At 36.9% G+C, this 16675-nt stretch overlaps 1 protein-coding gene across 5 annotated transcripts in view; it reads left to right on the forward strand.

Annotated features, from left to right (window-relative positions):
- The window catches only part of LOC140204117 (fibronectin type-III domain-containing protein 3A-like), a 153620-nt gene that overhangs the window by 56929 nt on the left and 80016 nt on the right, over positions 1 to 16675 (forward strand). For 2 of the 5 annotated variants that reach the window (XM_072270479.1, XM_072270481.1), the window contains exons 4-6: positions 5276 to 5352; positions 10098 to 10329; positions 11387 to 11680. The exons of 1 other annotated variant lie outside the window; for it this stretch is intronic. In XM_072270479.1, coding sequence (XP_072126580.1) covers positions 5276 to 5352; positions 10098 to 10329; positions 11387 to 11680 — 603 coding nt within the window. The remainder of the gene's footprint in view (positions 1 to 5275; positions 5353 to 10097; positions 10330 to 11386; positions 11681 to 16675) is intronic. 2 more of the 5 variants (XM_072270482.1, XM_072270480.1) reach the window with 2 other exon arrangements.

A 16675-nucleotide genomic window follows, 5' to 3' on the forward strand; every position in this document is an offset into this window, starting at 1 on the left:
CATCATTTTGTGATTCTGATTGATATAATTCAGAATAGAAACTTTTAAAGGTTTCATTTATTTCTAAAGGTTTATAAGTTATTTTATTTGCACTTGTTCTAATTGCATTTATTGTTTTGGAAGCTTGTTCTGTTTTCAACTGCCAAGCAAGAATTTTATGTGCTCTCTCACCTAACTCATAATACCTTTGCTTAGTTCTTATGATTGCTTTTTCCATTCTATATGTCTGAAGCGTATTACATTCTAACTTCTTATTGACAAGTTGCCTTCGTTTTTCTTCTGACATATATCTTTGAGATTCTTTTTCTAATTTTGTAATCTCTTTTTCCAATTGATCTAGTTCTGCCATATATTCTTTCTTGATTTTAGACTTATAACTTATTATCTGGCCCCTCAAATATGCTTTCATCGCATTCCATAATATAAATTTATCGTCCACTGAATGAGAATTTGTATCCAAAAAAAATTGGATCTGCTTTTTCATAAAATCACAAAAATCTTGACGTTTTAATAATGTTGAATTAAATCCCCATCTATAAGCCACTTCTTCCTTATCAGTCATTATTATTGTCACTAATAAAGGAGAGTGATCTGACAATATTCTTGCTTTATATTCCATATTTTTCACTGTGTTGAATATGCATTGATAATAGAAAAAAATCTATCCTTGAGTAAGTTTTATGTCTATGGGAATAGAACGAATAGTCTCTTTCTTTAGGATTGATTCTTCTCCATATATCAATCAAATTTAAATCCTTCATCAATGATAAAGTTAGATTTACTACCTTCGATTTTGTAACAGTCTTAGTTGATCTATCTAAGACTGCGTCTAGGAAAAAATTAAAATCTCCTCCTATTAATATTTTTTCATGTGCATCAGCCAAATTCAAAGAAGCTTCTTGTATGAATTTTACATCATTTTCATTTGGTGCATAAATATTCATAAAAGTCCATAATTCAGAAAAAAGTTGACAATGTATAATCACATATCTCCCCGCAGAATCAGTTATTACATTTTGTATTCTAATTGGTAACGTTTTATTGATCAAAATTGCTACTCTCCTTGCTTTTGAATTAAATGAAGCTGCAACAACACTACCCACCCAATCTCTCTTTAATTTCTGATGTTCTGTTTCTGTTAAATGCGTTTCCTGTAAGAAGGCTAAATCTATCTTCATTTTCTTAATATGTGTTAAGATTCTTTTTCTTTTCACTGGTCCATTAAGCCCATTAACACTAAAACTCAAAAAATTCAATAGGTTAGTCATTATTCTTAACAAAGTTACTCCAATCTAAAACATTACTTATCTTCTCAACTCTCATAGTTCCTTGGGGAATCTCTTTGAACTTCACCATGTTGCTATGTGTTTCCCTCCCAATCATCCAGGCAAAAAGAAAAAAATAAAGGATAGATAAGATACAAAAAAAAAAGAAAAAACAAAATACCCCCCCACTAATGTTGTGAATGAAAGGATACACAACACTACCCCCCCCCCTCCATTTTGCGGGTCGTGGCTAAAGCCACGCTTGCACACATGATTAGCGTAGCAATTGATCAGTGCTTCTTCCAGCTCCCCCGTAACAAAAAAAATTATATTTTTATATATATATATAATAAAAAAATTAATGTTACTATTCCCAACTAGTATTCCTCAAATTTTAACCTTTCTTCCCCTCCCTCATATATTCATCCGCCTTTAAAAATCCAACAAGTCCATTCTTTGACCCAGTCTTGATCTTCAATCCATCTCGCTGCCCTGGGTTTGTTCTTGTATCTGGTGAATATTCAGAGAATCTCGCACAAACTGCTCCGCTTTCCGGTAATCATCAAAAAATCTTTTTTTTTCTGCACCAGCCAAAAAAATCTTCAAGGTTGCAGGATAACGCAATATAAATTGATAACCGTGATCCCATAGGATTTTTTTCACTGGATTAAATTTCTTCCTTCTCTTCAAAAGTTCATAACTTGTGTCAGGGTAGAAAAATTTCTACCAGGGTAAAAAAAAATTTCCTCCCTTTATGGAGCTAATACGTCAAGCAGAAAAAATACATAAACTCCCAGAATCTTTCTCAACAGCGATTGTAATAGTATTGCCAAAAAAAGACAGAGATCCTATAAAACCAACATCATACAGGCCTATTTCTTTATTGAATACGGATTATAAAATAATAGCAACAATTTTATCGAATAGATTATCTAAATATTTACCAAAATTAATACATATGGATCAAACAGGATTTATTAAAAATAGACAATTGGCAGATAATGTAACTCGGCTACTCAGTATAATTCATTTGGCACAAAAAAGGGAGGAGAAGAGTATAGTAGTAGCCTTGGATGCAGAAAAAGCATTTGATAGATTGGAATGGGATTTTTTATTTAAAGTATTAGAAAAATATGGGATAGGGATATCTTTTATAAATTGGATTAAAACTTTAAATACTAACCCTAATGCTAAAGTAGTGACAAATTCTCAAATTTCAACACCATTCCAGTTAAAAAGGTCAACTAGACAAGGTTGTCCATTATCACCTGCTTTATTTGTACTGGCGATAGAGCCATTAACAGAACTAATCAGAATTGATCTAGATATTATGGGTTTTAGAGTTAATCAGGAGGAATATAAAATTAATCTTTTTGCTGATGATGCTTTGATTTACTTAACAAACCCACAACATTCATTACATAAATTATCTTCTAGATTGGATGAATATGGGAAGGTATCAGGTTATAAAATAAATTGGGATAAAAGTGAAATTTTACCTCTTACTAAAGGAGACTATAGCCAATGTCGATTAGCAACCCAATTTAGATGGCCGGTAAATGGTATAAAGTACTTAGGTATAAGACTTGATAATGATGTAAAGAATTTATATAAATTTAATTATTTACCACTATTGAAAAAAATTCAAGAAGATCTTGACAAATGGATGATACTACCAATAACATTAGTAGGTAGAGTCAATGTTGTAAAAATGAATATATTTCCTAGATTACAGTATTTGTTTCAAACATTACCAATACAATTGCCACAGAAGTTTTTTCAAGAGTTAAATAAATGTGTGAGAAAATTTCTTTGGAAAGGTAAGATGTCAAGAATATCATTGGAAAAATTGACATGTAAATTTGAGTTAGGAGGGTTACAACTTCCAAACTTTAAGAATTATAATAAAGCCAATCAACTTAGATTTATTACATCTTTCTTCGTTGATCGAAAACCAGCATGGATTAAAATAGAATTAGACAAGATAGGAGAAAATAGACCTGAAGATTTTATATATAAATGGGAATCTAAATGGATATGGGAAAAGAAGGAATCTCCTATATTAAAACATTTGATTGATCTATGGAATAAGATAAATGTTGATAATGAAATACAGAAATCTTGATTAGCAAGGAGACCTTTGTTCCAAAACAGACTTATTCCGTTTACAATGGACAATCAACTTTTATATAATTGGTACCAAAAATGGATTAGATTTGTAGGAGACTGTTATGAATGAGGTATATTGATGTCATTTGAACAACTAAAGGATAAATATAAAATATCAAATAACACTTTCTTTTGTTACTTTCAATTAAAGGCTTACTTAAAAGGCAAGCTGGGTCAAACAATGTTTTTGCCAAAACCTAATGAAATTGAAAGTTTAATTCAAAGGGAAAATTAAAAAATTTATTTCTTGTATATATAATTTGATTCAGAAACAGACAATTAAACAAGGAATCCATAAGTCAAAACAAAAATGGGAAACGGATCTGAATATTAATATTGATGAAACAAATTGGTCAAGACTGTCTTGACAGTATGACAAAAACAATAAATTTTCGACTTAGATTAGTACAATATAATTTTTTACACCAATTATATATTACACCACAAAAAATAAATAGATTAAATTCAAACCTATCCGATAAATGCTTTCGGTGTAATCAAGAAATTGGTACTTTCTTACATTCTACTTGGTCTTGTTTTAAAATTCAACCCTTTTGGATAAATTTAAGAGTCTTATTGGAACAAATTACTGGAACTCAACTTCCACATAACCCTGTATTATTTCTACTAGGTGATATTGAAGGGATAAAACCGAAACTTAAATTGAATAAATATCAGAAAGAATTTATAAAAATTGCATTGGCAGTAGCTAAGAAGACTATAGCAGTTACTTGGAAATCTGATTGGTATTTAAGTATGAATCGTTGGAATAATGAAATGGCTAGTTCTATTCCACTCGAAAAAATTACTTATAATTTAAGAGATAAATATGAAACATTTTTGAATATTTGGCACCCTTATTTACAAAAGATAGGATGGCATATTTAGTTGCTCCGATAAAGATCTTGGTCCCTTGGGGAAACTGACGAATAAGAATACTAAATTTATTTTGAATCCCATGGAGCATGTGGAAACCTTCCAATACCCAGGTGGTTTTTTTTCTTTCTTTTCTTTTTTAGGTAGGACTATGTATGGGGGGGGAGGGTTAAGGGGAGGGGGGGAGGGTAGATTTTATCTTTCCATGTATTCTTTTTGAAAACTTAATAAAAATTATATTTAAAAAAAAAAAGAATTGGATACAGGCTGTGGGGTAGAAGCTGTACTTGAGTCTGGTGAAGATTTTAACTTGTGTTGAGGCATAACTCGGTTTGTATTGTTTCAGTAGGGGAGAACAGGAAGGCATAAAACTGGTATTATTTATCCCACTAGTTCAACTATTATTTTTCATCTTCTGTTGTTTGCTTCAAAGTGATTGTTCATTATTTCTGTGTAGCAACTGGAGGTAAATCATTACCTAAAAATTGTTTAGACCCTGGGGGGGGGGGGGGGGAGAGTACCAACAGCATCCAATGTGATTGCAGGATTTTTTTTTGCATCTAAGGAATTCAGAAGAATGATCATTATTACTGCTAATTTAGGGACATGCAGATGAAAGAAGATGAGAAAGGACAATCAAGAAGACTAAACAATTAAAAACATGTTAGTGTTTGGCGTTCTTTTAATTTAATCATTTCTATTTGCTCTTTCTACAATGTGTAATATTGTATGATATCTTGAGTAATTAACCACTCAACTCTGTACCCAGACAGGGAACTGGTGAAACTGTCCCTGGTGACATATAGTAATTGTGTTATTGTCTAAGCTAATGCGATTAATGAACTATTCAGAGACATGAAGTACCAGAAAGTAATCAGAAAAAACACTTTTATTACGTACAGTACACAGAGGGGGTTGATTTGCTATCCGTTGGTTTGTTTTCAAAAATGTACTATTTTTTTTAGGTCCTGCTCATGTTCCCATGATGTCACCAAATGGCTCCATGCCTCCAATCTATGTGCCTGCTGGTTATGTTTCACAGGTACTGTGCATTTCTAACACTGCAAGATTAACAGTGGCAACTACCAACTTGAGCCCTTTCTCTTTTTGCCCCAAACTTAAATTGGGTATTGAAAATGAATGCATAATTTATTTTTTTTTACCAGCTTGGCGAGGTTCAGTCCTTTTATGCAAGTGCTTGAAAATGCTTATCATTTAATAAACAGGCTTGGCTCTGAGGAACATAATTATGCTGGTATCAAAATTATAAAATTCAAACTCTATGAGGAGAACGATTGACATAAATATTTTCATTTAGGAAGTTAAACTTTAACTTGTTTCAGTTAGTAAAAGATGAAATTAATCAGAAATGATCTTGGCTTGGCGGATCAGTAAACAAATCGAAAACTGTTTGAGTGGAATGAAAGAGTAGAAAGCATTGCTGAACTTGTTTATGGGTTTCTGAGTAATAGTTTGTAATCTATGGCAGAATAAATAAATGAAATCAGTGCTGCATTTTTTTTTTAATGTTCATGTTTTGGAACTGGGTGGTTGTTGCTGGGAAAACCAACATGTAATGCCCATCCTTAATTGGTCTCATCATGCCTTTCTGGACTCATTAAACTAGGATTGATCCTGTGGCCAAATACAAATGGCAGAGGTTAAGGATGTACAGGTCCACAAAGTTACAGATTGGGCAAGTGTACACTGTTGTTGCTGATGGTTTACGTGATGGTATGGGTCCTTGTGTGAAAACAAATCTTCTGCCTGTACAACACACACAAAATGCTGGACAAATTCTGCAGGACAGGCAGCATCTATGGAGAGGAATAAACAATCGATATTTTGGGCCAAGACCCTGGTGAAGGTTAAATTAGTCAACTGAACAACTCTGGAATAATGTAGTGCAGGAAAAACAGTAACATTAAACTTAATGTACAGTCACAAAGTCACAAAGCATTCCGCACAGAATGAAACTATCAGGCCAGGCAAGAGAAATCCAATTATTCAACTGGTAGCAAACCCTTGCCCTCTTCCCATAGCCTAAGTTTTTTTTTTTCACTCTTCGAGTACTTGTAAAATTGCCTTTTGAAAACCATGGTTAAATCTTTCCATATCATTGCTATTGTGAATACATACCACTTCTTAACCTGCATAAACAATTTTTAATCTATTTTTGTTTAATTTGTCAATCAATTTCTGTGTCGTCTGAACCTTTCCTCTTTCTATCTACTCTGTCCAAGCTTTTCATTGCATAGAAACAGTCATCCCTGCTGACCAAGTTTTGCCCCATATCCCTTTTAAACCTTTCCTATTCATGTACCTGACCAAGTGATTATTAAATGTCGTTATAGTGTCTGCCTCAACCACTACCTCTGGCACCACATTTCATATATGCACCACCCTCTCTGTGAAGATGATGCTCCACCACAACCCTTCTCTGTCTGGCATAACTGGTTCTCACCCTGAACAATTTTGCTTTTGCCTCAATTTACCTTTCGGCTCTCCCACCTAAGGTGTAGCTGTAGGCCCCAGCTATGCCTGCCTTTTTGTTGATTACGTAGAGCAGTCTATGTTCCAAACCTACACTGGCTACACTCCCCAACTCTTTTTTTTTTTATTATTATGCTACATTGATGACTGCATTAGTGCTGCTTCCTGCTCACTGGCTGAGCTCATCAATTTTATCAATTTTGCTCCCAGCTTCCACCTTGCCCTTAAATTTACTTGATCCATCTCTGATATCTTACTCTTCTTTCTCAAACTCTGTCTGCATTGCTGAAGTCAGACTGTCTACTGATAGCTTTTACAAACCTACTGACCCTCGGTTATCTTGACTATATCTCTTCCCACGCCATCCTCTTGATGTCATAGCAGGGATAGGGTCTCCTTGTCTTTGTCGACTGCCCCACAAACCTCCCTCTCCAGCACATCATGCTCTATAACTTCCGCTATCTACAACGGGATCCTACTACTAAGCACATCGTTCTCTCCCCGCCCAACTCTCTTATGGATCACTCTCAGTGACTGTTTTGTCCAAACATCTCTCCCCATTGATTTCCCAAGCTCTGCAAGTGTGACAAGTGCTACACTTACCCCTAGATCACCTCCCTCACCACCATTCACAGCTCCAAACAGTCCTTCCAGGTGAAGCAGCATTTCAAATGCAGGTCTGCCAGGATTGTCTATTGTACCTGGCACTCGTGGTGTGGCCTTCTCTGTATCGATGCCCCGCCAAAAAGATTGAAGGACCTTTTTGTTAAGCTCCTTTGCTCCATCCACCACAACATATGCTATTTCCCAGTGGCCGTCCATTCCCATTCCATGGCCGCCTCTATTGCCACAATAGGGCCACTTATGGGTTGGAGAAGTAACACCTCGTAATCATTTTGGGTAATATCCAACCAGATGTTATGAACATTAGTTCCTCTATCATCCAGTAATTTCTCCCCCTTTCTTTCTCTCTTTTTCCATTCCCCATTCTGGTTCTCATCTAACTCCTCTTGTTCTGATCTGCCCACCACCTTCCTTTTCTGTCATGGTCAACTGTTCTATCAAATTCCTCCTCCTTTTCACCCTTTACCTCATTCACATCTCCTCCTGGGTTTTTACATCATCCCTCCTCTCCACCCACTGACCTTCCCCCTCACCTGGCTTCACCTTTTTGCTATCTTGTCCTCTTCCTCCCCACCCCTCACCTTCTCATTCTGGCATCTGACCCCTTGCTTTCCAGTCCTGATGAAGGGTCATGTCCCAATAGGTTGACTTTTTATTCCCCTCCATACATTCTACCAGTAAAGTGAGTGCTGCTGCCACTTAATTTTTCATCATGAAGAGAGGACCATTTGTAACCACCTGAAAAATCTTAATCCGACTTGTAGGGCACAAAACCAATCAGTCCCTGTCTTTGGAAGATCATAAAGTCCGTCCCTATGATTTTTTTTTTTAAAACAGAAGTTTTCTGACTACTATCATAATTCCATGCTTCGCCCCACTGCCTTCTGTGAATATAGGAACAACATTATCTGTGGTCAAGTATTCCAGTACCTCAACTATGGCTACAGATAGTCCATATCCCTGAATTCCCTGCCTGAAAATGTATGTTAAGCATTGCTGCTGTCTCTGCTTCTAGCATCCCCCCGGCAGTGTGTTTCAGACAATTACCACTTTCCATGTTTCTTTTCAAAAAAAAGTTTAGCCTCACACATGACCTTTTAAAGTTTCTTACTCTCTGCCCCATAGTATTTGATATTTCCACCCTGGGATGAAGAGTCATTCCCCCAGCACCCTGGCCTCTGATGCTCCAGAGAAAATAGTATAAGGTTATCCAACCTCACTCTTTCTTCCCCCCCCCCACTAATAAACTTCAATCCAGGCAACAGTGTAATAAGCTCCTTCTGCACCCTCTCCAAAATCTTCCCATTCTTCCTGTCGTGTGATGACCAGAATTACGCACAATACTCCAAACCCAAATTTTATTCTGCTGCTATACGCCCTAACAACTTTTATATACTCGATGCCTGATTGATCTATATCCTGCTGCTTCCTCTGACAACATTGCTTATTATCCACAGCTCCTCTGATTTTTGAGCCTTATGTAAACTAATTAGTTAGACTACTTACAATTTTTCTCCAAAGTTGTTTGTAGATATAACAAAGATCCCAGCATTGACCCTTATGGAATACCACTGGTTGCAGCCCCCTGGTTAGAAATGCATCCTTCAGTCGCAATCATCTGTCTTCAATGACTAAATCACCTTTTTATCCAATTTACCCGCTCTCTGGGGATCCCATGTAATTTAATCTTCTGCACCAGTCTAGCATAAGGGACCTTTTCAAATGCTTTACTAAAGTCCATTTAGACAGTATCCATTGTCGTACTCTCATACTGGAGTGGACCCTAATTATCCTTCTGCTCCTAATATACGGTATATTAAAATTGCCTTTGGGTTCTCCTTAATTCTACTTGCCAAAGACACTACTTGACCCCCCCTCCTTTTTTTATTTTAGCCCTCTAAATTTCTTTGCTTCCTTTATATTCTTCAAGGACTTTGTCTGATTTCTGCTCCCTAAAACTTATCTGTGCTTTATTTGACTCTTTGACTAAACGTGTGGTATCTCCTGAGCAGTACACACTGAATGCTGGAGGATCTCAGCCATGCACACAATATTCATTTTCATAGATATTGCCTGACCTGCTGAGTTCCTCCAGCATTTTGTGTGTGTGAGTTGCATTTCCAGCATCTACAGCTTTTCTTGTCTTGGATCTCAGCAGGTCAGTCTATGATTATGAAAATGAATAGATAGTCTACGTTTCTGGTCGAGACCTACGTTTCCAGTGGAGACCTTTCTTCAGGACCTTCAATAGTATCTCCTGTCATCCAGAGTTTCCAAATATGGCTGTCTATATCCTTCATCGTCATAAGAACATGCTGGTCTTGACCTTTGACCAGCTGATCTTAAGAAGACTCCCAGATGTTGTTTTACCCTCAAGCAGCTGCTCCCAATGAGCCAAATCCTAATTTTTCATTTTCAACTGAGGACCAGTTTAATCTTTATCAATAACTATCTTAAAAATATTAAATTGTGTTATGGTATGAAATAAAATTCTCCAAGTTGCTGAGGTGGAACAAGACAACTTGGAGAATCTTATTTAAGTTGCCTTAAACCACAAGATTTTTTGTTAATGTTAACTTTATATATAAAAAAAAAAAAAAAATCCCAAATAACCAAAGTTGATAGTAGTTCTGGTTCAAAAATGAAAAAAAAACACAATTTGTTTTCCAGGTCATAGAAGAAAATGGTGTTCGAAGGGTTGTTGTGTTGCCGCATTCAGCAGAATTCCATCCCAGTAACCATCCTAGTATGCATACCTCTCCATCTCATATGCCGCAGTACATGCACCATCACCCTGCTTTGATACCCCATCCTCAAGTTTATGCAGGAGTAACGGGAATGGGGGATATTCCGCAGTTCATTCCACACCAAAGTCCACCATCCCATGTTTTTGCAGATCAAGGTAGGTGCACACACTAAGGTGTCTCAGTTGTACATTTCCTGTTAAGGTTCTTCTATTAAAACACAAACCAAATAACTTTGTTAAACAGAAACGTAGTGATAATGGGTGGGGAGGGACAGTTTTAAGGGTTATGGGAGAGGGTGGGAGAATGAGGTTCAGAATAAAAATAATTACCCATGCTTGAATGGTGGAACAGACTCAGTGAGCCAGATGGCCCAGTTCTGTGCCTATATCATATGGTCTTGTTAAATTAGATTAAGACTTAAGGTGTCCACATGGACTTCAGTAAATCATTTGAAAAGGTTCCTTATAGGCTGGTTGAAAAGATTAAGTCATATGAGATCCACAGTGAATTGTTCACTTGGCTGCAAAGTTGGCTTGGTCTTTGAAGACGGAGGCTAGTGCTGGAAGGCTGCTTTTCTGGCTGGAAGTCTGTGACCAGTGGTATTCCATGAGAATCTGTGCTGGGACCTTTGTTACTTGAAGTGCATACAAATAACTTGGCTCAAAAATGCAAGTAATCTAAATAGTCTCATGCAGATGACAGAAAGTTATTGGAGTTTTGGATAATGAGGAAGGATGCCAAAGAAAGCAGCAGGGTATAGGTTCACTAACAGTGCAGTTAGTGCAGCTGCCCTTGGCACTTCCTTGGGTGCATTGGTTATTAAAGCAAACAGCACATTTCACTATGTTTCCATGTACATGTGATAAATCGGACTCTGATAGCGAGTGCCTAGCAAAGACATGACGGCATATAACATAAGTATATGTTTTTCATTGAATGCTGCACAATGATAGATCCAGAATAAAGTTTTGTATCAGTTCTCGGCCAGCTTTTTAAATGAAATCTAATGTCATATGAGTGAGATTGGCATACAAGGTTCTTCAGCTTTAAATGTTCTTGATCAAAGACAAATAGGGTTTGAAAAGATGGGGATGAAAATGAAATTAAGCATAATAGAAGTGGTAATGAGGTTACAACTCAAACACATAATACAAAGAAGTATCACTAAGTATTAATTCGTTTCACCCTATTGATTTTTCTACCGTATTGTAGAATCCTGCACACCACTTGGAAGGTCAAACTTCAACCAGAGAGATGAAAGGACTGCTAAAGCACATGAACGTTTGCAAAAAAGACTTAAGGAAAGACAAATAGGGGGACAGAAAGACAAATCTAGCAGCCCCCCATCATCTCCACATAAAAATCATCCAAATTCATCCACAGATGCACAAAACGGACATGGAAAGGGACAATCTACATGTGATGTCAGAGTCATTGCAACAGAGCCTCTTAAAACAAATCCTGGAACAGCAGGAAACAGCCCACAAGTCAGTGTAGAAGCTGGAGGTAAGGATTTGTAATCAGTTCCATGGTTACACGGGAAATATGAAAGCAATTACAAAATTTTGACTTCTTAAAAAATCTACCTGAATAATGAACACTGAGCTAAACTGAAATATGCCTTTTGCTTTTGTGTTTTATATTCTATATTTTTCGTTGCTGTTTGTGCAACTTCTTTCCCACTCAAGGGGAGAGCTATCTGACTCAAATGAGTTTGTAATTCTTTTTTTTTTTACTTATACAGTTTTTTGGGTCATGCTGTGCTTTGTAACCAGCATAAAGTTTTAATGAGCCTTAGAGGCTAATTTAATAAATCACAGCCGTGATTTATTTTCTCAACCTATTCTTAAATATGGAAAAAAAACAGTTAAGGCCTGTTGCAAGATCAAATTTGGACATGCCCAGTCTAATAAATTTGAACAACTTAATGAGTAAACTTTTGACACCAGGTAGCCTCCTAACAAAAAAAAAACAAATGCTTCTACTTTCACTATTCTGCCTAGTAGTTACCCTGTCTTTAAAGTTATAAAGTTAAATCAGTTATAATATTATGTGATTCAGTATCAAACTGGGACATCTGACCATGTCATGTTTCTTTACAATGTTGATGGAGATTAATTTGAACTTTTGGGCTTATGCACCTCACAGAGCATACCTCTTGGTCCTGTATCACATAATTACTTAAAATATCTCGAACTTTAAAATGTTCAATATTTATTTGTTCATGGAATATAGATGTATTGTCTATTCCCAATTGCTCTGAGTAGATAACGGGGTGGGTTCGACTTTCATCGGAGTCAGGGAAAGAAGCTCTGTTTTCATAAATATCTGCTACATGGCTAATGTCTCCACTTGCCCTAGGGATTAAAATATTGCAGAGTTGTTGGTAAGGTAATTGTTTTATTATTATCACATGTACAGAGATGTAGTGAAAAACGTTGTTTTGCATGCCATCCATTCAGCCAATTTCTAACCGTAAGTACGTTGAGAATGTACAAGGGAAAACCAATTGCAGAAAAACATGCAGTCCTGACAAAGGGTCTCGGCCTGAAACGTTGACTGTACCTCTTCCTAGAGATGCTGCCTGGCCTGCTGCATTCACCAGCAACTTTGATGTGTGTTGCAGAATATAATGTTACAGTTACAGAGAGAGTGCAGTGCAGGCAGAGGATAAGATAGAAAGGACATAGCAAGGTACATTAAGGTCAAGTGTTCATATTTATTGTATAAGAAACCTGTTCAGTAGTTATGTATCAGCAGATAGAAGCTGTGCTTGAGCCTGGTAGTGTATGTTTCCAGACTTTTATATCTCCTGCATAATGGAAGGAGGTATGTTTGCTGTACTTCCAAAGTAATAATGCTATATGGAAAAGGGAAATTAATAGATATTTGTACAAAATGTAACTGGTTAATTAATACATTCATCAAGTTACAGTATTGCTTGCACTGTTGTAACTATATGTTATAATTATGTGGTTTTTGTCAGTTTTTCAGTCTTGGTCCGTACTGTGTTTCTGTGATATCACACCGGAGGAATATTGTATCATTTCTTAATGCATGCATTACTAAATGACAATAAAAGGGGTCTGCGTGTTGTCATAATCTAATAATTTAATCTAATTAATATGATGGTGCTAGAAAGTTTGTGAACCTTATAGAATTTTCTCTATTTCTGCATAAATATGACTAAAATATGATCAGATCTTCACAAGTCCTAAAATTAGATAGAGAACCCAATTAAATAAATAACACAAAAACATACTTGTTCATTTATTTATTGAGGAGATGATTCAATTTTACATGTATTTGTTGCAAATGTATGTGAATCTTTGCTTTCAGTAACTGATGTGACCCCTTGCACAGCGGTAACTTCATCCGAACGTTTCCGGTAACTGTTGATCCATCCTGCACCTCAGCTTGGAGGAATTTTAGGCCATTCCTACTTACAAAACTGCTACAACTCTGAGATGTTGGTGGGCTTCCTTCATGGACTGCTTGCTTCAGGTCCTCCCACAACATTTCTATAGGATTAATGTCAGGACTTTGATTGGGCCATTTCAAAACATGAGTTTTCTTCTTTTTAACCATTCTGTTGTTAATTTACCCTTGTCTTTCAGATCATTGTCTTGTTGCATTATCCAATCTCTATTAAACTTCAGGTGATGGACTACTACCCTGACATTCTCCTGTAAAATATCTTGATACAACTTTGAATTCATTGTTCCCTCAATGATTGCAAGCTTCCCAGGCCCTGAGGCAGCAAAGCAGCCCCAAACCATGATACTCCTTCCACCATGCTTCAGAGTTGGTCTGAGATTTTTGGTATGCACTGCCCTTTTCCTCCAAGCATAGCTATGTGTATTTCTGCCAGAAAGTTCAACTATCCACAGAGTGTTGTCCCAGAAGCATTGTAGAACGTTCAGGTGGTCTCTTGCACACTTGAGACCTGCAGCAGCTATTTATTTATTCATTTGTAGAGCAGTGGTTTCCTCCATGGTGTACTTCCAAAAACACTATTCTTGTTCAATGTTTTGCTTATTATAGTGGACACATAAACAGGGACTTTAGCAAATTTTAGAGATTTCTGCAGTTTCTTTGCTGTTACCATTGAGTTCATTTTCACCTTCTTCAGCATTGCACATTTGTGCTCTTTGTGTGATCTTTGCCTCGGGTGAGCAGCATCAGTACTGAGTTTCCTCCATTTCTAGACAATTTCACTTCCTGAGGACAGATGAACACTCAGATCTTTAGAAATGTTTTTGAAGCCTTTTCCAGCATCAGGCATCGCTACAATTCTAAGGTCCCCTGAAAGTTGCTTTGATTGAGGCATAGTTTACATAAATAGATCTTTCTTGAGAAGAGCAGGCTCTCTGTCTAACCTGACTTTGTGTGTCTTTTTTATAGGGCAGGGCACCTCGACAACCCACACCTCCAATCTCATCTCATTGATTGGAACACCTGACTCCAAAAAGCTTTTGTAAAAGGCATTACCTCAGAGGTTCACATACTTTTTCTAACAAATACAAGTAATATTGATCATTTTCTCAATAACTAAATGAACAAGTGTGATGTTTTTTGTTATTAATTAGTTTCTCTTTATCTAGTTTTAGAACGTGTGACGATTTGAACACATTTTAGGTCATATTTTTACAGAAATAGAGAAAATTCTACAGGGTTCACAGACTTTCTAGCAGCACAGTACATGTGTTATGGCTGTGGCAGGTGAGTGCTCATGGACACCAGTTTGATCCAGCAGAAATGTCTGCAATAAGTACTTGTAGCTGGAGGAGCTTCTGCTTAGTGGAGGCAAAGTTGCAGTCACTTGGGTATAATCAAAGTGCGGGGGGTGGGGGGGGGCAGTCTCCAGGAGCCTGGTCATGCCTCTTAGAATTTCGTGTGGAACAGGGAACCGATGCAGGAACCTCAGCCCTTCCAACTGCTAAATGAGTTTGAAGTTCTTTCAGTGTGTTTGTATAAAATGGAGCTGCAAGATTGATGGCCACCAAAATACAACAAGCCACTGAAGTAGGGGAAGCAAACATGAATAGTAGGGGGATTGATATTGTTCCCTGCGTCAAAGAAGAAAAGTCCAGAAGGCTGGCTAGTGTCAGGGTTCAAGACATCTGCTCAGGGCCGAAGAAGAATGCAACAGTGCGAGGAGTCATCGTGATATACACAGTCCACAATGACATAGGCAAGACAGGGAGGATCCAGTCATCGTGATATACATAGTCCACAATAGTCCACATAGGCAAGACAAGGAGGTTCTGCATAGTCCGTATGAGGAGCAAGGCACCAAATTAACAAATTGACCCGTAATTCGTGGATTATTGTAGAAATCACATGCAAATAGACACAGAGAAAATAAGATTACAGATACAAATATACAGTTGAAAAGCTGGTTTAGAAGTGGATTCTGGTTTGTGGACATTGGTACTCGTACTGGGGTGAGAAAGAGAAATGGAATGTCTACAACAGTCTGAGCTGAAACCAGTGTTCCAGCAGGCTGCATAACCAGGGATCTAGAGAATATTTGGAACTAACTATAGTGAGCAACAAATAGGAGCTGGGAAACTGGTGTTAAAAGGTAGATGCAATGTTGGAAAGCATGCTATTAATATGGGAGATGATCAACAAATCTGTCATTCCTTAGCACTACTACAGACTATGGCTAAGTTGTATCAAGGCTGTTCTTCTTAGTTTTCAGTCAGACCCTATCTGGGAATGGCGGATCAGGTGTGAGGGACCACATGGCCTCCCCGTTCCCAATTAGTATTGTATGTAATCATTCTGACCTGTGTTCCTGTGATAGTGCAATGTAAGGGTTAATGAAGGAATACAATGTTTGCTCAGCTCAGCATATTTGGAGGAGATCAGGGACTTGGCAGTACAATTTGTGCCCTTTTAGAATGGCAAGTCCTGTGAAAATTAAAGAATTGCAAATTCCCCTCCAGAAAAACTGGAAACCATACGTACTGAGGTAATATCATTTCTCCAGTACACCTAACTTCAATAACTTATCTTTCCAATGCTTTGTTCAAATGTATTTCCTCATAATGAACATCTTTTTCATAAGGATTGGCATTTTTGCCCCTTAGTAAGAAGTTGTTTCACGATGTGGGTATTTAAATATCTTCTCCTCTTGCTGTACATCTCTACTCATTTAAAACACTAATGTACAAATACTTTTAAAGTATATAGACAACTTGAATTCAATAGGCTGTTCCTAATAATGATGAATGCAAACATTTGGACAATGTGAGCATCTATAATAAAGTTTAAAATTTCAGATGCAAAATTCAGGAAGTTTAAATCATAGCTGCACAATTTAGGGAAGAATTTACTTAGAGGGCTCCCTGTAGCTTCTGCAACCTGCACAGTGAAATGTTTAAGCTAATATTTGATGCTTCTGTGGCATTTTTGTGAGTGTGGAGGAAATCCGTTTTGTGGAAATAAAACCAAGCAGCAGATGGTTGATTTACACTCGAGCAAAGTTTAATA

The sequence above is a fragment of the Mobula birostris genome, chromosome 10 (genome assembly GCF_030028105.1).
Source record: "Mobula birostris isolate sMobBir1 chromosome 10, sMobBir1.hap1, whole genome shotgun sequence".
In the NCBI taxonomy this organism is placed as follows: Eukaryota; Metazoa; Chordata; class Chondrichthyes; order Myliobatiformes; family Myliobatidae; genus Mobula; species Mobula birostris.